At 35.0% G+C, this 16,517-nt stretch overlaps 1 protein-coding gene across 1 annotated transcript; it reads left to right on the forward strand.

Annotated features, from left to right (window-relative positions):
* Window positions 1–3,744: 3,744 nt before the first annotated feature.
* LOC110111812 (serine--tRNA ligase) lies at window positions 3,745–15,949 on the forward strand. Its single transcript, XM_020843834.2, has 9 exons — window positions 3,745–4,179; window positions 4,272–4,342; window positions 4,446–4,607; window positions 4,689–4,794; window positions 12,502–12,695; window positions 13,565–13,668; window positions 13,789–13,972; window positions 14,070–14,249; window positions 15,504–15,949. Exons 1-9 carry the CDS (start codon window positions 3,756–3,758, stop codon window positions 15,672–15,674), a joined length of 1,596 nt encoding a protein of 531 aa, XP_020699493.1. The 5' UTR covers window positions 3,745–3,755; the 3' UTR covers window positions 15,675–15,949.
* The last annotated feature ends 568 nt before the right edge of the window (window positions 15,950–16,517 follow it).

A 16,517-nucleotide genomic window follows, 5' to 3' on the forward strand; every position in this document is an offset into this window, starting at 1 on the left:
GAAGAGATCGTAGTCGGATGACTAAGGTCAGGCGAATCATAGTCGGGTGATAGTGGTTAGAGGGATAATTGTGGGGTTACCAAGGTCAAAGAGAGCGTTGCCAGCGGGCGACAGAGGTTAGAGGACCGTAGTCCACGTGCGAAGGAGGTCGAAAGGACTGTAGTTGGTGGACAACTGAGGTCGGAGGGATTGTAGTTGGTGGGCAACCGAGGTTCGAGGGATCGCAATTAACAGGCGACAGAGGTTGGAGGAACTGTAGTCTGCGGGCGAAGAAGGTTACATGGACTATAATTGGCAGCCAATGGAGGTCGGGGGGATTGTAGTCGGCTGGCAATGATGGTCGAAGGAATCGTAGTTAGTGGACGATGGTGGTCAGAGAGACCATAATCGACAGGCGATGGTTGTTAGCGGGATCATAGTCAGCAGGTGATAATTGTCAGACAAAGGCCTCACGATGGCTGTCAGAAGGAGGTTCAATGGAGATGGTCCGGTAGAGGTCCAACAACGACAGCTTAGTAGCGAGGGTTTGTTGGCGGTGGTGCCAGGGTTGATCTCTAGGATGCTTCTAGTTAAAGAGCTCTCTTAAGTCACTAATCCAGGGTTTATGCCCTCTTTCATGCAAGAAGATGAGTATATTTATAGATTTTGAGAGTGACATGCACTGTAAAAATTAAGAAGAAAGAGGGCAGATTCAGAGTGTTCTATTGAACGACCCATATTAATTCTCTTAATCATGGAGTGTTTGTTTAGCATTAAGTACATTAATGATTTCAGAATTAAGAGATATTGAGCTCGTTTGATTCACCTCGTCGAGTCGCTTGATTTGACTATAAATATGTTATATTTGGACATCATTTGATCATTCAATTAACGTACTAAAGCTTCCAAATATTATTTGATCCCTTGATTTGGACCCATTTGGGCTCAAACTAGACCGATTTTGGTGTTATTTGATTCGTCTCATCAAGACATTCAATTTGAGTATAAGTTCGATGAAATCATGATTTTGGGTGGTCCCAATTTAATTTTGAAAGTTGCCAACTCATCTTTTCTTTGAGATTTGTGTTTGCCCAAGGCAATTTCTTTTTATGTATCAACAATGCTCATAAAACTTTTAAATAGTAATATTATCTAATTTATTAAGGTTTTTTTTTTTTAATTTGAAGATTCTTACAAAATTCCCCCAAAAAATAGATTCATATAACAAAAGTCATATTTGAAAAAAAAAACTTAAAGCTGAATTATTTTTTAGGCATTAATTAAATTAGTAAATTAAAAAATAAAATAAAAAGTATTATAAAAAAATTAAAATTGAACAGATCTTACATTGACCTCATTTCCTGTGCCTGTGTGAATGCAGCAGCTAGCTTGGACTTTCAAACTTGAATTATTATTATAATTATTAACAAGAAACAAAATCGCTTTCAATAGTCCCTATTAAGGAACTTTTTTTCCTCAGTTGTATTCACTAAAACTGAGTAAAACAACACGTGTATTCAGTTTTTTTTTTTTTTTTTTTTTACATTTAGGTCAATTAAGGTAGATTGACACACACGTCGCATACATAAGACTCGAACTCAATACCTCTAAGTTGGTAGCCTAAACTCCCAACCAACATACAAATGTGAGTTGTGTGTATTCAATAGTCCCTACTAAGGAATTTATTGATATACAACTCATCATGGTCTGTAGATTGGGAGCTTAGGCTACCAACTAAAATGTCTTGGATTCAAATTTTGTGTATGCGATGTGTATGAATCTGCCTTAACAGCGCATTTCATTTTATTGTATTACAACTTCTTTGATGTTTGATATAAAACAAAGTAATTGAAAAAGTTAGGGGATTTGAAATAATTTAAAACCTATGTTTTTATGATTTTAAAAAATCAGTAAAATCTTATGTTCTTCTAGCATTTGAATCACACACAGCAGTAGCTTATGATTCGCAGCTCTGCAGCCAATCACTACTGTTCAAGTACTATTGTCATAACTTATTGCCACTTTATGACGACATTATCTCTCGACATAGCTGCCCAATGCTATTTACATCGCCTTTGTTGTTGCAACCACTTTCCCTTTTAAGTATTTTAATGTATTTGAAATGCGTCATGCAAATACAAACAACATTACGGTGAATTTGATTTGTATCTAACCAAAATACTCATAATATAAATAATATATTAAATTAATCTTAAACATTATGTCCACAAAAAAAAAAAAAAAGAGACTATACATTCTTGCACTTCTTAAACCAAATTGATATTGTTAGGTATAGATGTTTAAGATTTTGTGATTAAAGGCGCAAAAGCTACTTCTAAAAGCCTCCTAGGCATCAAGTGCAACATACTTGTTGCGGCAGAATAGTTATACATATTATTGTAATGAGTGACTAACAAACTATTAAACTAATGTGGTGACTATTTGGCTAAAATAAAATTCTTGCTAGAATATTGGGGACATAATGATAGTTTTTTTCTATAAAGAAGGGTTTGATGGCTTGGGGAGTAGTGAAATCTCACTAAAGCCTATAAATATAGAAGGGTTTGATGGCTTGTTACGTAGGGGGGCAAGGAATGAAAACTTGATCTTAAGCATCTCATCAATAAATTGTGAGGCAATGAGCTACTCAAGCATATGCATAACCTTTTATATCTTATATTAACTAGCATGAGTAACCTCAAATACATTTGTGATTGAAAATATATCCACTTGCTATGAAGGATAATTCGAGTAACATTGATTGAAAATATACTAAATTATTGAATTTTATATTAAGATTTGTAAACAAGTCGAGTCAAGAACTGATGAGTTGAGCTAGGGTTAGTTCAAGTTTGACGTGTTAGTCATTGAGCCTAGCTCACAAGTCATCTATCAAGTCGAGCTTGAGCTATCTCATGAGACAACCTGATCAAATCAGATATTTTGTTTTAAAAATGATTTTCTCTCTCCTCAAAACGAGCTGATTTTCTTATATCATAAAGCTGATCGGCCCGGCCGATCGCCAGATCGTCCTGGGACGATCAGACCAAATTCGATCGTCCTGGACGGTTCCCAGAACTATTCTCAGGACGATATTTTGAACAGTACAGATCGGCCTGAACGATCTCAATATCGTCCCGGACGATCCTGGGAGGAAAATTCAATCTAGAGAGAAACTGTAAGGGAACGAGGTCTCACAGGGTCAACCCAACAACCCGTCGGGTCTGATCCGGGTTCTGATTTTCAACCCGTTTTCATACCCAAGTTGGGTTAGGATCGACCCGTTTAAATCCGGGTCAATTTTGGATACGACCCGAACCCGACCTATGGCTTGAAATTGACACTCCTAATCCTTTACAAACATTAAAGTATTAGACATACTACTATGTTTGTGCATATCATGCTTGAATACAAAATTCAAGAAATAAATATTACATAACCTCTCCTATAAAACACCGTAAATTCGTCTAAGAAATATTCTCACCATTAAACTACTCTCCTATGTATTATATTCAATCAATGTTGATATAGTATGATAATTGCAAAGAAGTATCATATAATTTTTTTTCAAAAGTATAAGAAAATTTTAATTTTTATGATAATTTTTTTTTTCATAATAACTATAAACTATTTTATTTTTTGAAGGATAACCCTTCTCTTCCTAAAATGGAGGTCTCTTAAAGATAAATTAAATTTGATTTTTGATCATGGAGGGGTTATGTTGTAATAAAAAATGCTAAAGTGGATGTCTATGCTAAGAAAATTTTGAAGGGGTTATGCGTGCAAAACATCTAGGGTTTCTCTCCTTGCAGTCACCGGCCGCAGGCATACGACTGGCCTCACTACGCTGCCGATCCTTTTCTGCTCCTTTGTTCCGCAGCTCGCTCTTGTCCTCCTCCCTTCTTTCTTTATCGCCTGCTTTCTCTAGCACACCCTTTAGCTCTCTTTATCGTTCTCTCTTCGCTTCCCTCCCGCCTCCTACTCTCCAACTCTCTTGCTTCACTATTTGCTTACTGCGTCGCTCCGTCTGCTTTGTAAGAGAAGCGCAGATAAACTTGGGAGGAGGGATGCTGGACATCAACCTCTTCCGTGAGGACAAGGGCAATGACCCGGAACGAATACGCGAATCACAGCGCCGCCGCGGCGCCTCCGTCGAGATAATTGATGAGGTCATCCGCCTTGACAAGGAATGGCGCCAACGTAATCATCGCCCAAAACCTCTCCTTTCTTTACTTTCGTACTTGTCCTGGTCCGGAATTCTGACATCCGACTATTATCCGCTTGCTCTGCAGGACAATTCGAGCTTGATTGTCTCCGGAAAGATTTCAATCGTATCAATAAGGAAATCGCGCAGCTGAAGATCGTGAGTTCTCGATATTTGTTGATATGTTTTAGAGTGGATTATTATGTTGGTAGTGGCAGGATTTACCGAATTGGAGGTTGAAGAGGTTTGTTCATGGGTGAAGGCAAAGAAAGATGCGTCCGAGAAGATAAAGAGCACGGAGGAAAACAAGAGGCTTGCAACGGAGAAGACCGAGGAGGTGCTGCAAGCAAAGGCTACTCTTGAAGCCAAACTGATGATCATCGGGAATCTCGTGCACGATTCTGTTCCTATTAGCATGGATGAGGTTGGGTTTCTGTTGTTGAAGAGAAATATAATACATGAATGAAAAGAGGTCACTGCAATAAACTTCTGGTGATGTTTGCAGGCAGATAACCAGGTAGTGAGGACGTGGGGTGAGAGGCGGATGGAAGGGAAGCTCAGAAGCCATGTGGAGCTTGTAGAGAAGCTTGGCATTGCTGATTTAAAGAAAGGTACCCTTTAGATTTATTTTTTCTCCAATTTAACCATGGATTGACAAAAAATCCTAATAATGGCAAAAACTATTGATTTTAGTTTATGGTCAATAGGTCCTATCGAAGTTAAGTAGCAGTTTGTCTCTTTATACACCTATTGATGCTAATGTGAAAGAGTTTTAATTCTTGTTAATGCCTTGATAAAGAGAGAACAATTGAACTTAGGAGAGAGGGGCCAAAAGTGAGGAGGGGGGAGAGAAATATGGCACTTGGTCTAGAGACAAAGAGGGAAAGAGGGATTTGAAGGGATGGGAGAGGCTCATGAGTCATGAGTAACCCTTGCTTCAATTTTAATTCATAATATCATATTAATTGCATTTATTGAAAATCTCTTACATTCGACCTCTTTTTGCAAGCTTTAAAGTAATTAGGAAACAAACAATAGGGGAAAAGAAAAACATCAATAGGAATCCACTACATGATACATCTTCATATGGAAGGAGTCCTTAAATAGGGAAGTCTTTGTGAAGGGAATCCTTCTCAATAATTAAAAAAAAATCATGAACTTTCATTATAATACTTATAACAAACATATTAGTGATCATTTAAAGATCAGGTTTTGTATAAACTCTCTTGGAATTAAGAACTCTTCCTTGATGTCCCTTGATGTCCATGGAGGTGATGGGTGTGGAATAGGCTTGTGTGGAGTTCTCAGTGCTCCTAAAGAAAATATATTGTGTTGTTTGGAGGATGTGTAAGGAGGGTCTCACCTATCATCACAAACCTGTCTATCCATATACGACTTAGCAATTGGTTGATGATTTGGGGCTTTGGATTTGATTGTAGCAATATATCATGATGATTTGGAGGCTTTGGATTTGGTTATTGCAATATGTCATACAAGTGTATCCAGGCATCAACATAGGCAAGTGCCCTGTGATAGTATGATTGTGCTAACAGTGATAACACAAAGTTAACTTGTAGGACTTGTGATGCATTAGATAGTAGCATCAATAGTTAAGGAAAATCTCATATATCAATCTTTGGGGCAATAGAGCAACATCAATTTGTGTGTGTGGCGTAGGCTTAACAACATTCTTGAACACAACTTGAAACTCAAGCTAAGGCATTATATCATACTCAAGCTCATAAAGTATATCTAATAGTTGATCAACATCCTTATCTAGATGGTTGTGAAAGCTGGCGGGGCTATGGAGCTAGGTGGATTATTTGGGATTTAAGGGTTTAGTGGAATGAGTGGAGTATGAGGGACTGAATAGAGTCATTTGGTAGGTGGAGTTTGTCTGATTGGAGAGATTCTTGGTGATTATTAGGAGTCTTTTGTCTGTGTAATGTAGCAATCTAGCTTGTCTAATGAATCACTAAGTCTATAATCCTTATCCAAAGTGTGGTGATCATGCGCATGAGAATTAGAGACTCGAGAACATCTAGGAGTAGACTTGCTAACATAATATGAAGTATTATAGTGTACATGTGGAGAACTACGGGATGAATGCTAGTTTTTGTAATCATGCTATGATTTATATGATGATTTTGTTTTAAAATAATGCATATATATCTTCTACAACTTCAACTAAAGGGCTGTGACATGTGAATAAAATGAGCTAGGATACTTGTTTTGGTAATAATGCGCCTATATATGAGCATTTATATATAATATATAATACATCTATATAACATATGTCTAATACATCTACAATATTTATATTTATTTATTTACTTAATTGAAAATTGATTTCAAGCCAACTAAAAAGTAGAATGATCTCAATTTCTTGTCAATTTGAAGTCAAACATTTATTTTTTGTTTCGGGTTTGAGTTTAGCATAACTCTCTCGAACTTGACTCGATATTACCCTAGATTTGAAAAATACATCAATCATTTGAAGATCTAGGAATTTTGATAAGGTCGAATGCAATAACCTTGCAAGACAATGATAAGAATAAGGGAAAGAGATTACCCTAAATATGATCATTCAAACCTATTAAGGCATCTTGCATTCACCCCTTTCCTTGCAGAATAAATTAGAGAGGAAACACTATTATCAAGAAAAAAAATGAGATAAATAGAGAATGGCATCCTATTTAATAATTGGAAAGATAGGATTGGAGGGCTGCATATGCCTTTATTGGATGGATGACAAATGACCTCAAGGGAAGATAGAGAGAGATAGAGAAATCAAATGATAGAATAGGAGAGAGACATTTGAATTCAAAACTTATTTACAAGCTAAGAAACATTTAATTCTCTAATAAAGAAAATAAGAAAATTCTTTGGAAATTTAATTCTAGCCTAAAAGTAGGAATTACTTTGAAACTATCAAGATATGATAATATATAGCCTTTCTAGATAGGCTGTTTGATTATACAAGACTTCTTTAAATGCTTATCATAGTTATTTTGATAATTGAATGGAAATTTTCTAGATATAATAAAAGAATATTTTTTTTTGAATCCCTCTTAATAAGTGGTTGATCATGGAGAGAGATTTATTGAGTTCAATTTGGTGTATTCTTTGATTACTTGTGGTTGCATAGAAACTTTTTCACTCATCCTCTTCTAGTGGCTTAACTCGTCCTTGCATGTAGAAATTGTTTGATGTAGCGAGTAATAGGCTCTTTCGCTGTTCAAGAATTCTTCCTACATCTGAATTAAATCACTTCTCATTAAAGAATTTCTTTTTAGTTGTTCTAGAACAATAAGGGCTCTCCTTTGATTTGAAGGAAAAGAATAAGCTGTCTTGTTTAGTGGCCTGGCTTGAAATAGCCTCTAGCATGGGTGCCACATTCCAATCCCTTCTTCATACCTCCTAAGGAAAATCCTGAATTGGATCCAAAATTGACGGGTTAGTGTGAGCTTATCCATGCGGTTATGCACTCATCAAATAGGAATCCATTTTCTGAAAGATCCCAGCTTTTGTGCTTTGGTGAGTCGTCCGAGATCTTTTTACTCTTTAGGTGGTCGATGTAATTCCTCATTGATGGGTTGAATTATGGAGTTAGATTTTGAATTCTTCAAAGCCCAAATATTTCTCCAATATTCATTCTAATCCTCATGTTTAAACTCTTTATTTTGAACCCATTTGGTATAAATTAAGATTCCAACTTAATATCCGTAGGTACTAGATTCCATTGGCATTGATTTGACATGTTTACAGCTTGGATTTTATTTTTTTCTGAATTTTGTACCAATTGGTATGAGCTAGTGTTTAGAGTGCCTCTCTGATCATAATTTCCCCCGTTAAGCTCAGGCGTCCTTGGACGGGGATAGCGATCCTGAAATTTGCATCTACAAATCATTTTTTGTCAGTAAATTCCTACAAATCAGTTTTTGTCAGTAAATTCTAGTACCAAACTTGATCTAAATCCACACAACAAGGATTAGTGTTTAAAACCTTTTAAGTGGATTGGAGGCAGCCTTTGGGTTTTATTTGTGAATTTGTGTCTATTACATTAGCTTTTAGGGTATTATTGTCTTCCTCAACCTAACTATCTAGAGCAAAAGAATTTCAATCAACAAATTGATTTCCTTCTAAATGATTCAAAAAATCGTAAATAGATCACACAAGTCTTCCCAAGAATTTTAGGGTCTCCTATCAAATGGATCTTAGAGTTAAATAAGATGGCCAATGCAAGTGAATTATTAAATTTGCATTAGCGATTAGTAATAACATAGAGAATTATGTTAACTTACTAATAGATAGTGAAAGGATATTAACAAAAGAGCAGAAGGAAGTTACTGACTATTTTAGATACTATCTCTATATACTGTAAACCTCCATATCCTTTTCCCTGTGAATTCCTGCTACTGTACAACCGATGTCTTATTTTCTAGACTATAACAATGAGGATTGTGGTTTGGGTAGAGAAACAAAGGGGAGAACAAGAGGGAAGCTTGGTTCTCTCTCTGAAATATTTGAAGCCATCAGCTTCAGGAAAGAGGCAAATTTGCCTCTGTTTTTGGACTTGATAGAGATGGCTTATGACTACGCGGAGATGGAGGCTATCTTAGGTTCTGGACTTGTTATGCACGTTGAGTAAGAGGCAAGGGAGAGTAATTAGGATCAAGTAATTGATTTTATTTCATCTCTAATCTTGAATTTTTTTTTAGATTTGGTCTTTTTTAATAAAGATTCAAAAGAAAAAGGGTTAGAAATAACTCAAACTCAAATTAAAATTCAAATCCAAAGCTAGCTAAAAACAAGATATTGAACGGACCAAATATATAACTATTCATTGAAGACAGGAACCAAAACAGGAAAAATATGAACTACTTCTACAAGAAAGTAAAAGCTTTCAAAATTTTCTTGAATTACTTCTCCACATGGCCAACCCATGTAGAATATATTATGTTATTTTCTATTTTAACGCAATACTCTACAATTAATGCCTTCGTTTTGGGTAATCCCAACTGACCCCTCCACTAGATTTGGAGTTTTGAATTGATCAATTCCATCAAGGAACCCTTTGGAAAATTTTGGAGATATGGAAGCTTTTAAACTAAATTAAAAAACTCCAAAAAAATTCTAAGAATTTATGTTTTTTGGCTTCTTCTTAATCAATAGTTAGAAGATCATATGGTACTTATGTGTGTTTGGTTAACCGTTTTTAATTTAGTATACAAAGGATTGGAGATATGGCTATTATTTCTGAAATTAAAGTTTTTTTTTAACATGAACATATGCCTCTAGCATATTATGTTTTTAGATAATATCATTGAGACTAAAATGTCAATTCTATAAAATCATAATAGTCTGTCTATATATATATGTGGATCTTAGTGTTGGGTAATAAAAGAAATTTAAAGTTAAGTTGAGTGTGGCAAAACTTAGAATATTATGATGTAGATTTGAAAATATTTGAAAAGATAAAGTGAAAATGAACATATTAAAGAAACAATGAGAGTAACGCTTAATCGCTTATTGAAGTTAAGATAGTGGCAAAAAAGACTGAGGATAGTAGATGCATTGATGCAATTTAGTATATTTAACTTAATATAGAAGTATTTGGAAGATATTGGGTTAGGCAAAGATAATATGGTCTGAAGTCATGCAATGATTTTGGCATAAATTAGAATTAACATCTCATTTAGTAGCCAATGAAAATGAATGAATAAGATTCATAATGCCGACTCCAATGAATTGGGAAAAAGCTGATGATATTCCTTAAGTTTTGGGGTGTCCCTCCAGAGGTGAGGTTTTATTGCTTTCTATAATAAACAATTTATTAGTATTTGAAGGATATTTTTTTTAGCATTTGTGCATGCCTTGGGGAGTACTGAGATCTATTGTTCGTGTGTAAGGCCTTTGAAAATGATCCAAACGAGGGTAACTAAAATTGGCTGACCAATCACGTTGTGATCTGTCCTCTGTTGATAGCACCAGTGCCGAAGAAGTAAGTATCAGATACAGCCACATTCCTTTTCCATTTTTTTTTTGTTTTAGATTCATGAACGTTTACAATTTAGAAGAAAATAAAGCTTTTGGCCGCAACAATGGCAAGTGTGATCGAGATAGATATTCATGCAATGAGTTTACAACAACAACAACAACAACAACATCAAGCCTTTATCCCACTACGTGGGGTCGGCTACATGAATCCTTTTTCTCCATTGTGTCCTATTAAAAGCCAAATTCTCGTTTAAATCTAATAAAGAAAGGTCATTCCTAATATTTTCTAACCAAGTCTTTTTAGGTCTACCCCTACCTTTCTTAACACAAGTCAAATCTAATACCTCTACTCTCCTAACCGGGTCGTCGGAAGGCCGCCTTTTTATGTGACCAAACCATCTAAGGCGACTCTCTCTAATCTTATCTTCTACTGGAGCTACTCCAACCTTTTCACGTATATGCTCATTTCGTATCCTATCTCTAAGGGTAAAGCCACTCATCCATCTAAGCATCCTCATCTCTGCCACACTTAACTTAGTATTATGCTTCACTTTTAATGGCCAACATTCGGCACCATAAAGCATTGCAGGCCTCACTACCATCTTATAGAATTTTCCCTTAAGTTTGAGGGGTACATTTCTATCACATAACAAGCCCGATGCATTCCGCCACTTCAACCATCCAACTTGAATTCTGCTGATAATATCCCCATCTATTTCACCATCACTCTGAACAATAGATCCAAGATATCTAAAACGTGTACTCTTATTAATGACTTGATAGCCCAAAGTCACAATCCCCTCACTAGGACTATTACTACTAAAATTACACTCCATATATTCCGTTTTAGATCTACTCAAGCGAAAACCTTTAGACTCTAAGGTTGACCTCCATAATTCAAGTTTACCTTCAACTCCCTCTCTAGTCTTATCAACAAGAAGAATATCATCAGCAAAAAGCATACACCAAGGTACATCATCTTGCAAATGTCTAGTGAGAACATCCAAGACTAAAGCAAAAAGATATGGGCTTAAGGCTGATCCTTGATGTAACCCAACCGAAATAGGGAAATACTTGGTCAAACCACCTTGTGTTTGAACACAAGTAATAGCTCCTACATACATATCTTTAATGATTTGAATATAAGCATTATTAACTCCTTTCTTTTCAAGCAGAAATCTTTACTTTCATTTAGGGTGCTAAGGTCACTATAGTCAATCTTATTTTCACACTCTTCATTAAAAAGTTTAGCAAAATATCTCATCCACCTTTGTTGAATATCATCTTCTAAGAAAAGTATTTTTTGATCTTCATCCTTAATACACTTCACTTGAACTAAATCCTTACTACTCCTATCTCTTTGTTTGGCTAACTTATACATATATCTTTCTCCCTCCTTAGTATTTAATCTATTATAAAAATCGTTAAAAGCTAATGTCTTTGCATCGCATATTGCTTTCTTAGAATCCTTACGAGCCACTATATATAATACCCAATTATCAGAATTTTTAAAATTAAACCAATTTTTATAACAAATCTTCTTATTTTTAATCTTTTCTTGCACAATTGGATTCCACCACCAACTATTTTTACTATTAGGAGCTTTTCCCTTAGATACTCCAAGCACATCTTTTGCAATATTCTTAATATCACTAGCCACTTTTTCCCACATAACATTAGCATCCTCATGCACAGACAAAATCTTAAGATCTAAAATCTTACTCACAAAAATATTTTGGTTAATATTCTTTAAATGCCCCCATCTAATCCTCGAAAAACGTTTTACTTTATTTTTTATTTTATGCCCCTTTATCTTAAAGTCCAAAACTAATAATCGATGTTGGGTACCTTCATGCAATGAGTTTGCTGATCGAAATTTCTCTGTCCGAGGCTTTTGCGTCTATTCTATGGGATCATTTCTGAAAAGATCATACATAGTATGACAATGAAATGTCCTAAATTATATTAAATCAGATTCCATGAGCAATGGGGCCTTATCTAGGCAATAGCTGCCACCTGAGTCCATAGGTATTGCAGGATCGGTCAGTTGTTTTGTTTTCTAGACCAATTTAATGCTTGCTGTCCCAAAAAAAAAATTTAATGCTTGCATATGAAAATATCTCTTCGTTAATTTTATCTGTAACTTAAAGTTGTCTGGCTTGTCTTTAAGATTATGGTAAAACTGTGAGGTTCGGGCGACCTGTCATCAATTATTTGTTGGCAAAACACTGAACTAATTTCCTCTTAAACAGGCCATGCATGGAACTTCCTTTCATGCTTTGTTTTGTTTCACGAATCTATGCTATTTTACATTGTAGGAGCTACTGTAGCTGGAGGAAGAGGTTATTATTTGAAGGGCGATGGTGTCCTTTTGAACATAGCACTGATAAACTTTGGTTTGGTATTTCTGAGAAAGAAGAACTATGAACCACTTCAAACTCCCTTTTTCATGAGGAAGGATATCATGGCAAAATGTGCTCAGCTTGCTCAATTTGATGAAGAGCTCTACAAGGTGAATACTAATGAGTTTATGTGTATTTCTTGCTCTTGTTGAAATACTAGTTATTTTTCAGCATAGTATAACCCGATACCTGTTGCATTAGGATTCAACCTATGTGAATCCTTGGAAAGAGGTTCTATATGCTGCCTGACCTATGTAGCTTGCAAAAGGGCTTGTTCCTTAACCTCTTGATCATGTTGGAAGCAATATAAAAACTTCTCCTTGGCGCTTTTCACTATGAAACAAATTGCTTATAATGATAATATCTTGGGAATTTCTCCATAGCTTTGACTTTTCACGGTTTCAAGTTTCTTTTTAGTGCTGTAGGTTTATCAATTAGAGGATCTGAGCAGAAGCAGTATAATGTGTTTCTAACACTTTGCTAACATGTGGTTTTGTCATCTTCTCTGCCCTTGTTAGGTCGGCTATGATTATGGTAGGGTACTTAGATGATTTGTTTTTTAGTACCAAGATCTCATTTGTTCCTCTGAAGTTTCTCACTTATATTTACTGAAAAGTTATATTTCTATCTTGACTCTGTCCTATCCTTTTCTTGATGTATTAGAGAACAAAAGCTCACGTTACTAGGCTTTAACTTTTACTACTTTAAATAATTTGTATATCTGGCAGATGCCATTTAATTTGATTGTCAGGCTAAACTGGTTTTACTTGTTCTCGAGGCTTACTATTCCTTCCACAAATTAGAAAACCCCTTTTAAACCTTCTTTTTTTGCATGTCCTCTTCGGTAAAGTTAACATTTTTTATGTTGAAGATTGGGAAGAATCCACATGAGCATTATTTGTATTGTCTGCAATTTTACAGTAATCCACATGCATGCCATTCTGGTTAATGGATGACTTTATTAGTTTACCTTCTTCAGGTTACAGGCGAGGGAGAGGACAAATATCTTATAGCTACTTCTGAACAACCATTATGTTCATATCATCTAGAGGAACGAATCTATCCCACGAGCTTACCATTAAGGTATTGTCACCTTCAATTTGTTTCAGTTGTGCTCCATCAATTTTGTTTTGCAGTCAATCTTATGGGTAAGATTTCCAGAGATGAATTAGCACTACTAATCCATTTGTTAGTACTTCTTAGATATGCTGGATATTCAACCTGTTTCCGAAAGGAAGCTGGATCTCATGGGCGTGATACATTGGGCATTTTTAGAGTTCATCAGTTTGAAAAAGTGGAGCAGTTCTGTATCACAAGCCCAAATGACAATGAGTCTTGGCTGATGCTTGAAGAGATGCTTAAAAACTCGGAGGAATTCTATCAGGAGGTAGATATTAATTAGTTTCCTATGGTGCCTTCTTTTGTGACAACTTCCTTTATATTTACTTATTTTGTTTGTTGGTTAAAATTTTCACCTTTTGCAGCTTAAGATACCCTACCAGATAGTTGCTATTGTATCCGGAGCTTTGAATGATGCAGCTGCCAAGAAATACGACCTTGAAGGTTGGTTTCCTGCATCAAAAACATACAGAGAGCTTGTGTCTTGTTCAAATTGCACGGATTATCAGGCGAGGAGGTTAGGGATTGGATATGGGCAGAAGAAGGTAAGTTTCTTTTAATTAAAGCTGTTACTACAACAACAACATCAAGCCTTTGTCCCACTACGTGGGGCCGGCTACATGAATCTTTTTTCATCATTGTGTCTTGTTAAAAGTCAAATTTTCATTTAAATCTAATAAAGAAAGATTATTTCTAATCTTTTCTAACCAAGTCTTTTTAGGCCTATCTCTACCTTTCTTAACATAAGTCAAATTTAATACCTCAACTTTTCTAACCGGGTCATCGGAATGCCTTCGTTTAATGTGACCAAACCATCTAAGGCGACTCTCCTTAATCTTATCTTCCATTGGAGCTACTCTAACCTTTCACGTATATGCTCATTTCATATCCTATTTTTAAGGGTAAAGCCACTCGTCCACCTAAGCATCCTCATCTCTGCAGCACTTAACTTAGTATTATGCTCATGTTATTGTAAAATAACTTTTGTATTGAGTTGAGGTAAAAAAGTGTTGGAAAATTTGAACAATTAAATACATTTCGTGCATGAAAAATAAGATCTATTTCAAATATAACTTGCAATTATCAATCGACTTGAAGATGTTTATAAAGTACAAATTAATATGAAGCAAATTAAATAAGTCGAGAAATGCAAGCTTTTGAAGATTTTTTATCTTTGCCGTTAAGAGGAAAAGAACATTCCTTCCGTATGAAATTCACTGCCACAGTTGCTACCAAAGTTGCTTTTGTGGCATATTCTTTGCTTCAACCATAGCACAATCTGATAGAAGCGTCACTTTGTGCCCAAAAAGTTGTAAAACCCAATAACATAGGGTATGAGGAAGACTCGGTATTCGATTGGAACAACTTTGTTACTGTATTTTAAAACAACTTTTTAATATAAAATTTTCTAATTCCAGAAATTTTTATACTAAAAATTTACTTTATAAAGCAATAAAAAAGTTGTCCCAAACGAAACCTTATGCTTCAGCTTCATTTGGGACGTCTTTATTACTGTTTCTTAAAGCAATTTTCTAGTACTAACAATCTGCTTTAAGAAGCATAAAGAAAAATGTTACAAACGAAGCCCTAATCTCAAACAGAGTTAAGATCGAATAGTTTTATATATTCAAAAGCAATTTTATATTCAAGAGGAGATTCATAAAATTACCACCATAATATTAAAATAAAAAATAAAATCCCAATCCATATTTTTAATTTCCATCAGTTTTCTACTAGCTTGGTCGCAGCATGCATAAATGCATATAGCTTATTTTTCCATCGTTTTCCTCCATCTGCAGAATGATGAGCAATCCAAGCAATTTGTGCACTTGCTGAACTCAACCCTGACAGCAACAGAAAGAACAATTTGCTGCATACTTGAAAACCATCAACAGGAGGATGGAGTAACAGTCCCAGAAGTACTGCGACCCTATATGTGTGGCATTGAATTTCTGCCTTTTAAGAAATGAGGAAAGGTCAGACCCAAATTCCCTTTTACTCTTCTGATCAAAAGACAATTTTGAATCCAGCTGAGCTTTTCAAGGCTGATTTTGGAGCTGTTTAAGGATTTTTATTTATTGGCCTGTAAGGCATGGAAAGTGATTTGACCTGGGAAGGAATATTTGCCTTCATAACTTTGAATTTAATAATTATGAATTGTATTGAAATTATGGTGGCCTTTACATGCAAAAAACTATGTTGATTGTCATTCAGTTAATACTGTGTGAATTTTGATTGGAGTGGAGATGTTTTTGATATTGTTGTTGCTAAGATTCAGATTTGTGAATTATGAGGTAGATTTGAAGGGCATGTGGAGTTTTCCAAACTGAAAGTTAGAGATTTTTATTATATTTTTATTTGATTATAGTTTTATTATTATTATTATTATTATTTTTATTTTTATAATGAGAAGTATTTCATTATTAGATTTGTTACTGTGTGATATCTGTAATGAAATTATTTTCTTTTTTTTTTACTGAAGAAAAGAAATCTATCCACAACAGTTATACTTTTTTTCAAAATAAATTTTAACTAATTTCATAGATTTAGATTATTCAGACCGAATTCGGTTGGAGGTAAGCACTATTTTGATCCTTTAGAAAAAGTCAGGGGACTAAAATTTTGTTTAGGATGATTTTCTTATTGCTTCTTAAAGTAATTTGGACTACTATCAAATATGTGCTGTTTATACATAAAATTAGTTTTTAATTAATGACATTTTTTAAAGGAGTAGCTCGCTCTAACTAGTGATTAATTATTCCGTGCGGATGTCGAATGCCGTCCAAAGATCAATTATAAGGCGCCATGTCATC

Source organism: Dendrobium catenatum, unplaced genomic scaffold (genome assembly GCF_001605985.2).
Source record: "Dendrobium catenatum unplaced genomic scaffold, ASM160598v2 original_scaffold_21676, whole genome shotgun sequence".
NCBI classification, from domain to species: domain Eukaryota; kingdom Viridiplantae; phylum Streptophyta; class Magnoliopsida; order Asparagales; family Orchidaceae; genus Dendrobium; species Dendrobium catenatum.